This window comes from Octopus bimaculoides, chromosome 12 (genome assembly GCF_001194135.2).
Source record: "Octopus bimaculoides isolate UCB-OBI-ISO-001 chromosome 12, ASM119413v2, whole genome shotgun sequence".
NCBI classification, from domain to species: Eukaryota; Metazoa; Mollusca; class Cephalopoda; order Octopoda; family Octopodidae; genus Octopus; species Octopus bimaculoides.
The window spans coordinates 127032-142993 of NC_068992.1; the positions used below are offsets into that span (position 1 = coordinate 127032).

At 35.8% G+C, this 15962-nt stretch overlaps 1 protein-coding gene across 4 annotated transcripts in view; it reads right to left on the bottom strand.

Moving 5' to 3' along the window:
• LOC106880139 (voltage-gated potassium channel subunit beta-2) overlaps positions 1–15962 on the bottom strand; it is a 153501-nt gene that overhangs the window by 55705 nt on the left and 81834 nt on the right. For all 4 annotated transcript variants that reach the window (XM_052972030.1, XM_052972029.1, XM_052972031.1 and 1 more), the window contains 3 exons: positions 14614–14658; positions 10898–10944; positions 7331–7417 (listed from right to left, as the gene is read on the bottom strand). In XM_052972030.1, coding sequence (XP_052827990.1) covers positions 7331–7417; positions 10898–10944; positions 14614–14658 — 179 coding nt within the window. The remainder of the gene's footprint in view (positions 1–7330; positions 7418–10897; positions 10945–14613; positions 14659–15962) is intronic.

A 15962-nucleotide genomic window follows, 5' to 3' on the forward strand; every position in this document is an offset into this window, starting at 1 on the left:
TATATATATATATATATATATATATATATATATATATATTTGTGTGTGTGTGTATGTGTGTGCGTGTGTATATATATATATATATATATATATATATATATGAATAAGAAAATGGAGATATTGCAGTTAATAAGATTGTATTAACAAAAAATCAGCTCAGAAATATGATTTTAATAAGCTTAATTGAAACAGCTGTAAGGGACAAGGGTTGATTTTTTGCTGATAATAAACTTCAATGTCTCCATTTTCTTATTATTCACACACAGACACACACATAAACACACACACACACATGTATATAAATATACATATAAATATATATATATAAATATACATAAATAAGGTTATGAAGGGTATTGGATTCAACCAAACTCAAAGATACAGGTAATACATGTATGTACATATACATATATATATTATATAAATATATATATATATATATATATATATATATATATATATATATATATATATATATATATTATATATATATATATATATATATATATATATATATATATATACATACACACAAATGATTACACAATTTTGGTATGTATTTGCATACACACACACAGACACACACACATATATATGTATCATCATCATCGTCATCATCGGTGTTTAACGTCTGCTTTCCATGTTAGCATGGGTTGGACGATTTGACTGAGGACTGGTGAAACTAGATGGCTACACCAGGCTCCAATCTTATTTGGCAGAGTTTCTACAGCTGGATGCCCTTCCTAACGCCAACCACTCCGAGAGTGTAGTAGGTACTTTTACGTGCCACATGCACGAAGGCCAGTCAGGCAGCACTGGCAACGGCCACGCTCAAAATGGTGTATTTTACGTGCCACCCGCACAAGAGCCAGTTTGGCAGCACTGGCAATGATCTCGCTCGAATGTCTTTACATGTGCCATCTGGCACAAGTGCCAGGAAGGCGATGCTGGGCACAGGTGCCATTGACGGTTTCACTTTTGCTTGCCCCAATAAGTCTTCGCAAGCCGAGTTTCGTTTCCAATGAAGAAGACGACGTTGGCATGGGTGTCATGCACACTGCACTATTTATCTGCTCTCACATACACACACAGAGTTTAAGTGAATAAGCTATTCACTTTATGGTGTATGGTCATGTGTTAAGAGTTTCACATGAAAATATCAACAGTAATGTCCCTCGCTACTAATCCTGGAAGTTCATCATCAACAGTACTTCATGAACACGTTGTTGTTTCAGCCATTCAAATGCTCTTCTTGTCCATCTGGCTGGTTTTCCTCTTCTTCTTCCTCCTCCAGTAGTTTTTTTTTTTCCAACATGAACCAACTTCTACAGCTCCACATATTCACTTCATCCATCCTTCTACCTCACATTCAACCACACCTAAAACCTCTGTCCACCTTTTAACAACAAACCTTGCTAAACCACTGCACTCTAGCTCTCACACACAACTGGAAGTCCAATCTACAGACTGACCCAATGACAAACTGATTTAGAATGTCTGGAAAGCCCTGGTCTGAGTGAAAAAGTAAACTTCTCATTGTCACCTCCGATATTATAGGAGAGAATTCAGCTCCCTTAACATCTAATGTTTCATTTTTTTTAGATATGACTAAAAGTTTTATTTACAGGAGCATTAAATCAGAAAGAAAGGAAGAGGAAAACACAGGGAAACTAAGCAGCAGATAAGGGTAGAGACTAATGGGGTTACACACCCTGGAACAAATGGTGCACCCCTAGACATGAACACAATGGTATTGTCACAGTGAATGGTCAATGACACTTGCTGCAGCAGCCACCCCACCTTGCAAGACTCATTTCTCAGGTGGGCCACAGATATCCTAACTTTTCAGAGGAAATAGTCAGTGCGAGGTCCAAAAACACCTGAGGTCTCCATGGCAACCAACGCATTTGCATAGGGTTCTTGCTTTTTACAGAAAAGATGAACGGGAGTGGCTGTGTGGTAAGTAGCTTGTTTACCAACCACATGGTTCTGGGTTCAGTCCCACTGCATGGCACCTTAGGCTAGTGTCTTCTACCATAGCCTCAGATCAACCAAAGCCTTGTGAGTGGATTTGGTAGACGGAAACTGAAAGAGGCCCGTCGTGTATATATATATGTGCTTGTGTGTCTGTGTTTGTCATCCTAACATCACTTTACAACCGATGCTGGTGTGTTTATGTCACCGTAACTTAGCAGTTTGGCAAAAAAGACAGATAGAATAAGTACTACGCTTACAAAGAATAAGTCGTGGAGTTGATTTGCTCGACTAAAAGCCAGTGCTCCATCATGGCCACAGTCAAATGGCTGAAACAAGCAAAAGAATAAATGAAAGAATACTTGTAATACCTATTTACAAATGAATGAACTGAACCAGTGGTAATTAAGTATCTTGGTGTGGACATTAATTAAATATGATCTTGTGACCTGTCCTTTAATAGCCCTTAACACTATATTGATTCAGCTAGCTGTGATTCTACATCACTGAGTATATATAACTCATGTATCAAAGATATTCTTCACTCTAAATAGTTTTATGTCTTAGATCAGCAGGCAGTTTGCTTATTTCTACAAAACCAGTTGCTGGATGGCAGACTAAGAGGTTCTTGACATTAAGAGGGTGATATTTTTACAACTTAATTACCTCCACATTCTGCCAATTGTTTGCATATTTCTGTAAATGTAGTTTGCAAACATTTAGAATGTGAGCTTTTTGGTGTAAACCAGCTGAGTATGAGATGTAGCCATGTAAATACATTCATTTATTTAATGTTTGTATACTTGTGTGCATGCAATCATGTATGTAAGTATGCTTGTGTCTTTCTCTTCTATGGGGCGCCACCTTGTGGAATTTTGGTTGAATGAATTGATCCCTGTACTTTTTTTTTTAAACCTGGTACTCGGCTCAGTTTTTTTGCTGAACTGCTAAGTAATGAGGACATAAACACACCAACACCAGTTGTCAAGCAGTGGGGGTGGTGCAAATATAGAAAGTGTGTGTGTGTGTGTGTGTGTGTTTTCCTCTGCTGAATCCACTCACAAAAGCCTGAGGCTATAGTAGAAAACATTTGCTCAAGGTGTCACACATTGGAACTAAACCCAGGACCATGTGGTTGGGAGAGAGAGGCCAGTGGTATGCATTTGAATGATAGTGATCATCATCGTCTTCATCATAATCATTGTCATTTAATGACTGCTCTCCATGCTGGCCAGGGTTCGGTGGTTTGACTGAGGATTGGCAAGCCAGAAGGCTGTGCCAGGCTCCGGTCTGATCTGGCAAGGTTTCTACAGCTGGCTGCCCTTCCTAATGCCAACCACTCTGAGGGTGTAGTGGGTGCTTTTTACGTGCCACTGGTATGAGGGACAGTCAGGCAGTACTAGCATCAACCACGCTTGAGTGGTGCTTTTTACGTGCCACTGGCACGGTAGCCAGTCAGGCAGCACTGACAACGACCCAGCACTGGTGAGCATATATTGATTTCAAATTGTGGTAGAAGGCCAGCAATTTCAGGGGATGGAGTAAGTCAATTACATCAACCCCAGTACTCAACAGGTACTTATTTTATCAGCCCTGAAGAGATGAAAGTTGACTTTAGTGGAATTTGAACTCAGAACACAAAGACAGACAAAACACTGCTAAGCACCCCACCCAGTGTGCTAACGATTCTGCCTTGAATGAGTGTATATTAAATACCATACAAGATAGATGTAGCATTCATTGGTTTTGAAAGTCATTTTAACTCCAGAAAGAACTGAACTCAGATCATCAAATTACTATATTTCAAATTCCTCTGAAACATATAGCATATTTGGCTTTTTACCAAATGTGCCATTCTTTATTCTGTAATAAATGTATATATATATATATATACCCAAGTATCAATAAGTGCTTAAATGCACACAGTCAACTTAACATATGCTTGGCAAACTAGTTAAGGCATCAGATTACTGGCAAACAGAGAGGAATTTTAAATCTTGTTAATGGTTATATGCTATGACCTTGGGCAAGGAACTCAACACTATCCTAGCCATAATTTTAAATTAGATAGCGCCTAGGACAGTAGTATACTTTCGTCTTGCCATTTCAACTGGAAAATTAACAAGCAGTTTGCTACTCTGCATTCTTGAATGTTAGCCAAAACATTTGTGTGGATATGTGTGTGTGTTTGTGTTGGTATATCTTTTTATTCTTTTATTCATTTCAGTCATTCGACTGCAGCCATGCTGGAGCACCACCTTTAATCGAGCAAATTAACCCCAGGACTTATTCTTTGTAAGCCTAGTACTTATTCTATCGGACTCTCGTTTGCCGAACGGCTAAGTTACGGGAACTTAAACACACCACCTTCGGTTGTCAAGTGATGGTGGGGTGGGGGACAAACACAGGCACACAAACATATACACACACACACATACACATATATATAAATATATACGATAGGCTTCTTTCAGTTTCCGTCTACCAAATCCACTCACAAGGCTTTGGTCGGCCTGAGGCTATAGTAGAAGACACTTGCCCAAGGTGTCACGTAGTGGGACTGAACCTGGAACTATGTGGCTGGTAAGCAAGCTACTTACCACACAGCCACTCCTGCACCTATATATTTTTTATTTTTTGTCTTTAACTTGTTTTAGTCATTAGGTCATGGCCATGCTATAGCACTGCCTTGGAGAATTTTTATTTGATTGGATCAACTCCAGTACTTTTTATTTTAAGCCAAATACTTATTCTATCAGTCTCTATTGCTGAACTACTAAGTTGTGGGGATGTAGACACTCCAACATTGATTGTCAAGCAGTGGTGGGGGACAGACACAGACAGAAAGGCGTATGCACACACACACACACACACACATGATAGGCTTCTTTCAGTTTCTGTCTACCAAATCCACTCTCAAGGCTGGCCTGAGGTGCAATGCAGTGGGAGAGAACTTGGAACCATGTGGTTGGGAAGCAAGCTTCTTACCACATGTATGTATGTAAATGTGTGTGTCTGTATATGTATATATACATGCGTATGCATGTATATATCAATGCATTCAAACACACACACACACACACACACTCATCTGTCTCTATACTACTCTGCGTTAAATGAATAAATTATTAAGGCATTGTTTTAGAACTGGATGCTCTTCCTGTTGCTAAACCTTAACTGCTTTTTAAGTATGAGATTTTTTTCTGCAACACATCTTGAAATGCATAAAGACAACAGATGACCCATTACTGTCTGTCGCAGATATATTTCTGGAGAGAAACGTAAATGCTATGTCACACACACACACGCATACATACATATATACTTACGTATACATAACTGGTACTCCGTTGGTCATGGCAAAGGTCTCGATCTAATCAACAGAACAGTCTGCTCATGAAATTAATGTGCAAGTGGCTGAGTATTCCACAGACATGTGTACCCTTAACATAGTTCTCTGAGAGATCTAGTGTAATACAGAAAGTGATAAAGCTGGCCCCTTCGAATTACAGGTACAACTCAATTTTGCCAGCTGAGTCTGGAGCAACGTGAAATAAAGTGTCTAGCTCAAGGACACAATGTATTGCTGGGAATTGAACTCATGATTTTATGATTGCGAACCAATTACTCTAACCACTTAGCCATGCACCTTCCCACATACATAAAAAGGGAATACTGGTGGAATTTACCAGTGAAGACTCACTAAAATGTAAGCACAACAGATCTGTTAGAATGATTTGGGATAGAAAAGAGAAACTGGGAAAGTTCCGAGGATGTGGAGGAGACTTCCTGGAAAAGTCCTAGGACTTCCAGGAAATTTCCAGGGAGAGAAGGAGGCTTCCTGGAAAAATTGGAGGAGTTTCTGGAAAGTTCAGAAAGGGACGAGGTTACCTGGAAAAGTATGTTCTTTTTAATATTCTACACGGTGGCTTAAAAGTAGGTTTACTGTAGGCACTTTATATTCCTGTTGGAACATTACCTCAACTATTTGATATATTCTGTTGAGGTCATTAAATAGCTGTTGAATAAGACTCCTTCTTGCTTTTGACTCTGTGGCCGAAAAGTAGGTTTAGAGTTATTACGTAGGCTCTTTAAATATCTTTTGAAACATTTTATTATATTCAAATTTCTATCTTACAAACTGAAAAGGGAGCTTGACTAAATTAACTAAATTAGCATAGAATAATGGTTTCATATGTTTTTACAATTAAGATCTAAACTGTTAATATATAAATGCAAAAGAGATAGTTGAATAACTGTAAACCTACTTTTGGGCCACCCTGTATATCTGTATGTCTGTCATGTATCTGGATACACATTCTTCAAGTAAAGACAACTTAAATATTTCATTATGCAATAATTTTATCTGTGTCTCATACATACACTGTATAAATATATACCTGCACACACAAACACACACAAACACACAACGGAAGTCGACTCTTCTATTCTAAATTCTAAAGAATTCAAAGCAGTTAATATAAAATTGATGAATCAGCAAGCCAAAGCGTATGCTATATTTTTGGCAGTCAGTGTACTGAGAAGAGATGGGGTAAAAAGCTTTAACGGATTAATAATAGTTATATAAGTCAGGTAAACATTATTTGTTTATCTCAGAATGAGACAAAGTCTGGGGAAACATTATGTTGCAGAAGAAGACGTTCATGTTTTCTTGAGATCGTTCTTTGAAGATATGAAAACAGTTAATGACAGCTGGTGGAAGTACAGGATAAAATTTATTCTTTTATCTGTTTTCTTTCTGAAAATTTAGTTCTTTCTCTTCTCGAATTACATCCTGGAGTTATTTTTTTTATCAGTTCTATTTTTAACTTTATTTTCTGTTTGTATTTTTTAAGAAGTAAAAGAATAATTACATAAGATGAATGACATGCAATGTAGGTGAGATATTAATAATTTAGGGTACCACCTCTGGCTTGTTGTGCTATATATATATATGTATGTATGTATATATATAGATAGATAGATATCTATATATATATTCTTTTATTTGTTTCAGTAATTTGACTGTAGCCATGCTGGAGCATCGCCTTTAGTTGAGCAAATAGACTCCAGAACTTATTCTTTAAGCACAAGGCCTGAAATTTTGGGGGAGGGGGCCAGTCAATTAGATCGACCCCAGTATGCAACTGGTACTCAATTTATTGACCCTGAAAGGATGAAAGGCAAAGTCGACCTCGGTGGAATTTGAACTCAGAACATGAAGACAGACGAAATACCACTAAGAATTTCGCCCAGCTTGCTGCCTTAATATGTGTTTTATTTGGCATCAAATATTGCATATAGGATAGGGTTGAGGTATATTTAAATTGAGCTCTTACTATATCACATTACTTACCTTCCATTGGTGTTTGTGCACTGGGTTTATTGGCGAAAACTATATCAACATATGATAGCTGCAGACGATCTAGTGATCCTTTCAAACCTGTGGGAAAGGAAAGAATGACATTATTATTATTATTACTGTTATTATCATTTTCATTATTATTATTAACATCATTATTAGTGATGGTGCACAGCTTAGTAATTAGGGTGTTGCATGTATGATCGCTAGATCGTGATTTCAATTCCTAGACCGGGTAGTTCGTTGTGTTTTTTCAGCAAAACACTTCATCATATGTCGCTTTATGATCACTTCAACACCTGATGCAGGTACACTTGTGCACCTGTTCAAATGTTGCTTCGATGGAGAGAGTGAACCAATGTGCAGCACAAACATTTGATCACAATAGACAAAGGATTTGTGCAGCTCATATGTCGTCTTTGATGGGAGAGTCTATCGTCATTATCATCATCATTATTATTATTATTATTATTAGTAGTAGTAGTAAACCCCCACAAAATGGTAAACTCTTCTTGCAATATCTCCATCAAATACCCACTGGAAAATAAATTCTTCTTATTATTATTATTAATATTATTTAATAGCTGCCTAAAGACAGCCTGTTCTTGGATATTATTGTTATTATTATTATTATTATTATTATTATTATTATTAGTATTATTCAATAACAGCCTAAAGACAACCTATTCTTGAGTATTACTATTATTATTCAATAACTGCCTAAAGTCAGCCTGTTCTTGGACAATGAGGGGGTTGACAACAACAAAAAAAAGATAAAATGTTTGCTTCACAAACTTTTATGAATTTATTTGCACCCATTACATCTTCACATTTAAACTGGCTATCATATGTAATTATGCTTCAAGACTAAACCACAAAATGGCAAACAAATGAACAAAGGAAAGTAGTTTTGAGGAAAGGGCTAGTGGCAACAACAGCAATAACATCTCTTACATGATTTCAAAGACTGCATTCGTAAGTCAAAGCTTCCTTTAATATTAAATGAATGAAAGGAATTCTTAAATCAATCAGTTACCAGAAAAAAATGGAGGTGAGAGAATACTGTAAAACTGGACCACATTTCTTTGCCACCAGAGTTAATCCAGGAGAGAGAGAGAAGAGAAAAATGTCATACAAGGGGGTACCGAAAAGTTGTTGTCTTTAAGGGTTTTGTGGAAGGTCTGGTTTGAGGCCCAAATTTCTGAGTTTTTTTACAGGACTTAAAAATACTGAAGGACTGCTGCAATAAGCGTGTGAATCTGAGAAGAGGAGGGGATATGTTGAATAAAATCATAATTAACTGATCCTTGATCCTGCAGCATTTTCTTTTACTCAAAGCCAGGAACATTTTAGCACTGCCTCGTATATCTCTACTACTAAGAGGATGGAAGTAGATTAAATCTCTCGTGTCTTGTGGTACCAAAGGTTTTTCAGGAAAAAAACAGGAGAAATATTCTCAATAGAGAAAGAAAAAAGCTACGGGTACTATTTGAAGCAGATGTAACACTAAAGACAGCTAAAAACATGGGGCAAAGTTGTCAGTCATAGCTTTCACATCTGTGACCCTAGGTCAGGGTCACAGAAACACAAGAGTGACAATCAGGGACATTTGAAACAATATAGATCTGTGTTTAGTTGTTACTTTTTACATTACTGTATGGGAGAGTGGTCAAAGCAGGATTAAACAAACGGTGACCTGTGGTCAGTGAGCATGAAAATGGATTCACAAATTCTGATGACACTCAAAAGATACAAAATCATACTAGAACTGAGCCCCATGGAAGGAACTGAAATAAAAGATATGAAATTAATGATACAGGGATACAGGGCAGAAAACCTGGTTGCAATGTCTGTCTGAGTAAAATTAACCTCAGAATTGGATTACCAAAAGAACTGGAATGATTTAGAACAAAAAAAAAAAAAAGGAGATCAAGTGAAACAGAAAAGAAAACAGACTTCAGTTTCCAGACCATCTGAAGATGGCAAATGAAATACCTTGAAGAGCATTGTCAAGAATAGATGAGCAAAGATCTCATCTTACAGTGTCAACCTGTAATACCAAATCTTCATGGTGCAATGAGGCAAAATAATAATTACAGATGAAAATTTACCAACATCTGGTGAAAATATGAAAAGTAAAAAAAAGAAAAAGGAAGAAAATCACAGAAATAGAAGATCCAACATAAATCAAAATAAACAGGCAAGGAGGAGAAACAGGTTTTTCCAAACGACAACAAAATTCCATCTTGGGAAAATAATGAAAACAATGAAGAGATCATTTGAACTAAGATTCACCATTCTTTAGAAATCAAATAATCAATTAGTAGCAAAATTATTACATCTCTGGTGATATGGTCTTTCTGAAGAAGTTAGAATACAACACATTAACAATTAGATTTAGAATATAAACAACATGCAAACGATAGATTATTTGTTAAATTAAAACTTAGCCATTCTACTAAGCTTAAAAGAGATTACCCTCAAGATGTTGATGTTTTTCAACACTAAATGTCATTAAAAATGCTCACTGGTACATTCAGTTGCACTCACACACAATGTGTAGAATGATAAAGTGAATAGGGAGCTCGTGGAGTACCCTAAATCAATTTAAGCAATATTCTTTCATGTTTTATAACCTTTAATTACAATTCATTTCAATTACTATATGTAATTTTTTTCCATTCAAATGTATGCATGTATACACATATGCATGTGTATGTATGTCCGTGTGTTTGTACGTTTAAAATCTTAATACATCATTCTACATATGCTATAACATCTTTCCCTTTCTCCATTCATATTTGTAAATGTGTTCCTCCCACATCACATTTTCTTTATCTCTTGCATTTTTTGTTGTGTGTATACTAAATAATAGTGGGTCCAGTAGCTACAGCAGAGAGTCCCACTAAGGCAAATTTTCTGCAGTTTATGCTTAAAGTTCATATGTACCTAGCATCAAATTTACCTACCATCCCTCCATGATTTTATAAAATGAATACCAGTTATATACCAAGGTTTAATCAACAACCAGAACTCGTCCTCACAAATCTGTGTTCTTTTATTAAAGTAGAGTTAATCAATTTTATGGGGACAGTTTCAGCAAGTTGCAATTGTTATTTTTTTTCTTTCTGTTATTGTTTGCATTGTATTTTGCTGTTGTTTTATGTATTGTTATATTATTTTTTAATGTTGTTGTTGTTCATACATCACTAAATTAGATTTTGTATTGTTTGATTAAATCAACTGTCTTTGATTCCAACCAGTAATCTTGGATCCCGATTTAATTTCCTGCTACTTTTTTTTAGGAAGCTTTCCATGTTTGCTTCTGCATGTATGTGTATGTATATGTATGTGGGTATTTGCCTGGATGTGTGTTTCTAATTGTGTATCTAGTTAAATGACCATGCGAGTGTATGTATGAGTGTGTGTGTGTGTGTGTGTGTGTGTGTGTGTGTGTGTGTGTGTATACACATAAAGGCCTACGTGATTTAATTAAAAAATATTATGTCATAAGAATTATAAGATTGGTTTATAAAAAAAATAAAAGAAGCAGTTCTCTACCTTCAATGATATGTTTACGAGAGAGGCCTTTCTCTGTTTCGGCACGACTGGAGAAAACAGAAGAGAGAACAGAATTGATAATTGGTTTCATGTGAACAAACAGGTTTCATGTATTTATATTAAAGCACAAGCATTTGGATAATTATTACTGACCAAATTGATAGAACACTGTCTAAAGTTTGATGGTCTGAATTCTGTCACAAATGTTCCAATTTGTTCCTGGTAAGGTTGTTTAATTAAAGATGGCTTAGTTTATTGGTTCTGTCATTCTCTGGATCTATGTAGAAGTAAAGGTTTCAGTATAAGGAATGGAAACATTATACTCCTTGTCTTTTTGTCTTTTACTTGTTTCAGTCATTAAACTGTGGCCATGCTGGGGCACCACCATGAAGAATTGTTTGTGAAAAGAACTGACTCCAGTACTTCTGAACTTTTTTTTTTTTGAAGTCTGATACTTAATCTATCAGTCACTTTTGCCAAACCACTAAGTTATAGGGACATAAACACACCAATACCAGTTGTTAAGCAGTGTGTGGGAGACAAAGACACACACACACACACACACACACACGATGGGCTTCTTTCAGTTTTTATCTACCAAATCCACTCACAATGCTTTCGTTGGCCTGAAGCTACAGTAGAAGACACTTGCCCAAGTTTCCATGTAGTGGGATTGAACCTGGAACCATGTGGTTGAGACACAAACTTCTTACTATAGAGCCATGCCTGCTCCTATATAATCAATAAAGGATTTCTAAGATGAAAGCTCTGAGCCACATTTTTATTATGTAAGTGAAAGTGGGTCAGTAAAATGGCATTAGTGACGATACAGGTTCAGTTTCCACTTCAATTGCCATATCTGCCGTGATTTCCAGCTGTAATCAACAAACTGGAGAAAGGAATTGGCTCCATTAAGTGGATTTGTCCTTATTATACTATATTAAGTGGATCAAGAGATTTAATGTTTCTCTAAAGCTTGCTGTGAATGGAATTATAAGGAAAGAAAGAAGAGGAAGAAGAAGAAAAGGAAGGAAAGAAGGTAAAGCAGTGCATCACATACACACACATGTATACAGATTGCCATCATCAAGATCATCATCAACATCATCATGATCATCTTCATTGTTTTTATGTTTGCTTTTTCTTTGCATTCTTGTGTTGGATGAGACGTGAGGCAGAATGCTATGGTCACCTTGTCCTGATTCCAATGTTTACTTGCTTTCCAAGTAAAGTACTTTAGACCTTGTCTGGGTGGGAGGTTTTGGTTATAGGGAACATAAATAATGCCATTGCTGCCCAAGTAGTTTCAATGTAAAGACACACTCAAGCACACACACACATAGACAAATACACACACACATATACAAAGACAAACACACACACACATTCATGCTCAGGCTGGATATGGCCAGTCTAATCCTTTAGCATTCAGATTAATTTGTCACATGTAATGTTTATTCATCCACATTTTAAAAAACCAATTATATTCTTGTAGCTTCAAGATTTCAAAGATGTGAATGTTCATTTTTAGAATGGCATTGTAGGGTAGGAGTGAGAAGCTGGATCTGTCCTGTTTCAACATAAAAACAGATACAATATCTGGGCTGGATATGGCCAGATTAACCCATTAAGTCCCAGAGTACTTAAATTTCTGAATATTACTTTTAAATTTTTACAGATGATTGAAAATAGGTTAAAGTGAAAAAAAAAAACAATTATTAAAACTCCTTTACTTCAAGCAGAAATGAAAATACTCAGTGTCTTATAAATAGGACACTGAAACAATGTGATATAGCTTATTGAATGTTCTCATTTAGTGTCCTATTTATAGGACAGTGGGACTTAATGGGTTAAATGCTAAAGGGTTAATCTGCTACAAGGGAGAGTCCACAACTACTCTTTTAGTATCTTTATGTATGAAAGGGAGATTTTATGGGGCTTGATCTGCAATAAATAACAACTACATCTCCTCTTGAATCACACCTTAATCTCTAAAGAAAAGGCAGAGCACATAAGATAATGTAGTTCATAGTAAAAAAAAAAAAAGTGGCTGTAACAACTGAAAAGCCCTGGATCATAGATAGGCTTGATCAAGATCATCTTGGGGTTAAACAACAACAGCAACAACAACACGTCAAAAACCACACCAACATGAACAAGAGGCATGCGAGAAATAATCAGAGCTGTGGAGAAATATCCAGGCTGCCATGACAAGTCCCATAAAATTATTGTCTGCCAAAGTGTATGCTTGAATTCTGTTGTAGACTTATGGGCTTTTCTACTCTAGGCACAAGGCCCGAAATTTTGGGAGAGGGGACCAGTCAATTTGATCAACTCCAGTACGCAACTGGTACTTAATTTATTGACCCCGAAAGGATGAAAGGAAAAGTTGACCTCGGCAGAATTTGAACTCAAAACGTAAAGACAGACAAAATACTGCTAAGCATTTCGCCTGGCATGCTACCGTTTCAGCCAGCTTGCCACCTTGTTGTAGATTTATGGTGTATCTAGAACAGTAGATCTGGTGATTCAACCATATCTCACACTGCACTATTACAGGGATTTGTTTTAGTAATAGTTTCAACGAGCTGTTTTTATTGTAGGTTTAGGGATTATAGTGAGACTGTTATCATAAACCGTTGCATTGTTTAGGCTTAAATAGTCAGAAATTGGCTCGTCCTGCATGTTCCTAACAATTGGTCACATAAACTGGTCATGTGATGGTGTAATACTTGACTGAGTCCATTTCTTGGATCGGTCTAGTTTCACGTGGGATACAGTTTTGTATCTAATCACATTGTATGATAGACCAACCAGCACAACAAAATCCAATGCCATTTTGAGCTTCCAGTTATCAATAAATAAAAGAATTTTCCCTGCTTTCCCCAGTAAAGTGGGAATTTTCAGAGAGAGAGGAGGGAGACTGCCGGGAAACTATGCCACATCATTTTGTTCCTGTTTGCCAAGCACTTCTAACCAAATCTTGACTGAGTTGAGAAGCAGACTTTGTATATTTTCTGCAGACTGTTATCTCCAAGACTGTTATCTTCAGACTGTTATCTTCAGACTGTTATCTCCAAGATGCATCCAACTGGTTCATTGAACAAACTTATTTAGCGGATGAATAAAGTGTTGCAAATCATCGAAGACTCTTTTTGTATTTCTTTTCAAATTTTTTACACACGACACATGGAATCAAGAACTTGGAATTTAATACAAGGGCCAGAGATGCACTTCATACCAGTTAAAGGGCTTCCAATTTCTGATTAGTTTCTGTCATTGGATACTTATCTTTAAAGTCTGTGACTTATTCTGTCAGCCCCCCCTTTGCTGAACCACTAAGTTTCGGGGATGTAAACAAACCAACACTGGTTGTGAAGAGGCAGTGGAGGACAAAACACAAACACACAACACACCACACGAACACAATAGGCTTCCACATAGTTTCTATCTACCAACTTCACTCACAAGGCATTGGTCAGCCTGGGGCTCATAATAGATGACAATTGCTCCAAGTGCTGCACAGTCGGATTGAACTTGAAACCAATGATCGCAAGCAAGCTTCTTTAACACACAGCCACGCTCCTGAGACTGTCTTGTCATAAATCATCATCACCATCATCATCAACATCTCTATTATTCTCATCAATGCTAACAGCTGTCAATGTAATCATCGTTTAGATAATAAATTTATTTCTCCCTTGCTAATTACTTACTTGCCACTCCAATGAATCTTGGTTGATATAATATAACTGGAACGTCTAAAAAAAAAACAAATATACATAAATAGATTACAGGGGTAAGTACACACACACAACTATGTACACATACACAACATGTATGTATACATATGTATATATTTAAATATATATATATTTACGTACATATGTATATATGTATATAAACATATAATATATATGCATACATATATATATATACATATTTATAGATACATAAATGTGTATGTGCGTATATATATATATATATATATATATATATATATATATATATATATATATATATATATACATACATACATACATGCACATATACGTATATACATACACACACACACACAAGGATGTAAAATTTTAAGTATGTATTAATATTTGTTAGAACAAAAAATATTACCTGAACTTAATAACTAAACTAGAGTTAAAGAATATCGTATTACAAGGTGATTTTACATTATGATATTAGAACCTAGGTACATTAACTTGTTGGATGCCAGAAATGGCTAGGTACAACAACAAAGGGTTCACATTGAGGAATCATGTGTTTGTAGGATACAGCAGATATGCAAATACCAAATCCAATTCAAACCACAGATCCAACTCAGGGTCTGTTCTTGGCATGGCAAAGGTATTACAAAAGAACATGAATGAGATTTCAAAATTTACTTTGTTGATGTCTTCATAGCATAGATTGGGATTTATGGAGCTAATGCAGTTTCGCACCACTCCTTGAAAAATGCATTTTAAAAAAAATTGGGGGGGGGGGATTCCTATGTTTTAGATGTTGGAGATTATGAATATGCAAAAGAAAAATTTGCCCCCCCCATCATTTAAAATTTTTAACTTTTTTGAAATTTTTTTTCCCTGTTTAGATGACAGAGATTCCAAATATACAAGAAACCATATTTTCAAAATTTTAAATTCAATAAGCATATAGATATGTGTATAAAGAGATAGATATGAATGTCTTCTTGGAGCTAAAAACAACAGTAACACTGTCCTCTATAGGACCACCACATTTAGTTCACAAATATATTTTATGAATAAACGGACAGGGATAAACAGACAGATAAATAAATAAAAGAATGAAAAAGTTCAAAATTTATAATTGGGGAAGTGGGTGAAATTTGAGCCCCTTATTAAACTTTATAACATTAATTATTAAATATAAATGTTTGTTTCTCATGAAATGGTGTATATTTAATTTACATTATATTATTATTTACAATTATTTAAGGCAAACACAAGTAAAATGCAAATTCTTTTCATTTTAATGTTTTTGTCTGTATTTAATTTCGATTTGCATATGTTCGTCAATTTGCTATGATCTA